Genomic DNA, 986 nt, shown 5'->3' with positions numbered 1-986 from the left:
CCCAGTTGCTAGTCTTTCTTTGACTGCGGTTGAGGTACTGTGAGCTTTCCTCCTTCCACGTTAGCGTGTCCATTGCTGTCGTCCCTGTTAGGCAGCCATGTTGTTGAGACTCATGGGCACAGCCCCCTGGCATTTCTAGGAGACACAAACCCCAGAAAACTTCTGCTCCTCTGGCTCTTCCGATCTTTCCATCTCTACTGCAATGATCCCTGAAGCTTAGGTGCCGGAATTGTGTTGTAGAGGTATCAGCTGGAACTGGACACAGTCAGGTCTCTTTGTTCTCTGCGTCTTGATTGGTTGTAGTTTTCTATAATGGTCTCCGTCTGTTACAGCAAAGAGAAGTTCCTTCGATGCGGGTGGGAGCTGCACTTATGGCCAATAAGGACTTTTTCACCTCATTAGAATCCAGCAGGCTCAGCCTCCTATGTATACTTATTTTGTTTTTGTTTTCTTTTTTTCAGACAGAGACTAGCTGTGCATCCAGACCTGCTATGAATTCACAATCCTGCCTTGGTCTCGTGAGTGCGTAGACAGCAGGCATAACTCACCACGCCCGGCATTTTTGTGGTCCGTTGTTGGCTGGAATTTTGTCCAGCACTGTCTGACTGTTATGACTTTGGTGCCTGACTATATTTGACTTCATTTCAGTCACATAACAACCTGATTAAGTAGTCACTGTTTCTGTCTGTGTGGAGGGTCAAAAGAATGGTGAATCTAAGCAAAAAGGCAGTATTCTAATAAACAAAGCATACACATTAAATATCTGTTTGACACATTACTTCCTAAACCCGATTTTGAAAGATGTTGTTTTACAAAGTGTGATACATTTCATCAATTTTGGAAGAAGTTGCACACTTTAACCCTTTCCTGGAATTTTACAACGAGAAGGTTTTCTTAAGAAACACTATCGCCAGCCAGGTGGTGGTGACACACACGTTTAATCCCAGCATTCGGAAGGCAGAGGCATGTGAATCTCTGAATTCAGG

The 986-nt window shown here is 44.2% G+C and overlaps 1 protein-coding gene across 1 annotated transcript in view; it reads left to right on the top strand.

Moving 5' to 3' along the window:
• Nucleotides 1-760, top strand: part of Atp23 (ATP23 metallopeptidase and ATP synthase assembly factor homolog) — a 26928-nt gene extending 26168 nt beyond the window's left edge. The window contains exon 6 of the mRNA XM_021174933.1: nt 462-760. Coding sequence (XP_021030592.1) covers nt 462-530 — 69 coding nt within the window. The 3' untranslated portion in view covers nt 531-760. The remainder of the gene's footprint in view (nt 1-461) is intronic.
• The last annotated feature ends 226 nt before the right edge of the window (nt 761-986 follow it).

The sequence above is a fragment of the Mus caroli genome, chromosome 10 (genome assembly GCF_900094665.2).
Source record: "Mus caroli chromosome 10, CAROLI_EIJ_v1.1, whole genome shotgun sequence".
Classification (NCBI taxonomy): Eukaryota; Metazoa; Chordata; class Mammalia; order Rodentia; family Muridae; genus Mus; species Mus caroli.
This window is presented reverse-complemented; position numbering and strand designations above follow the sequence as displayed.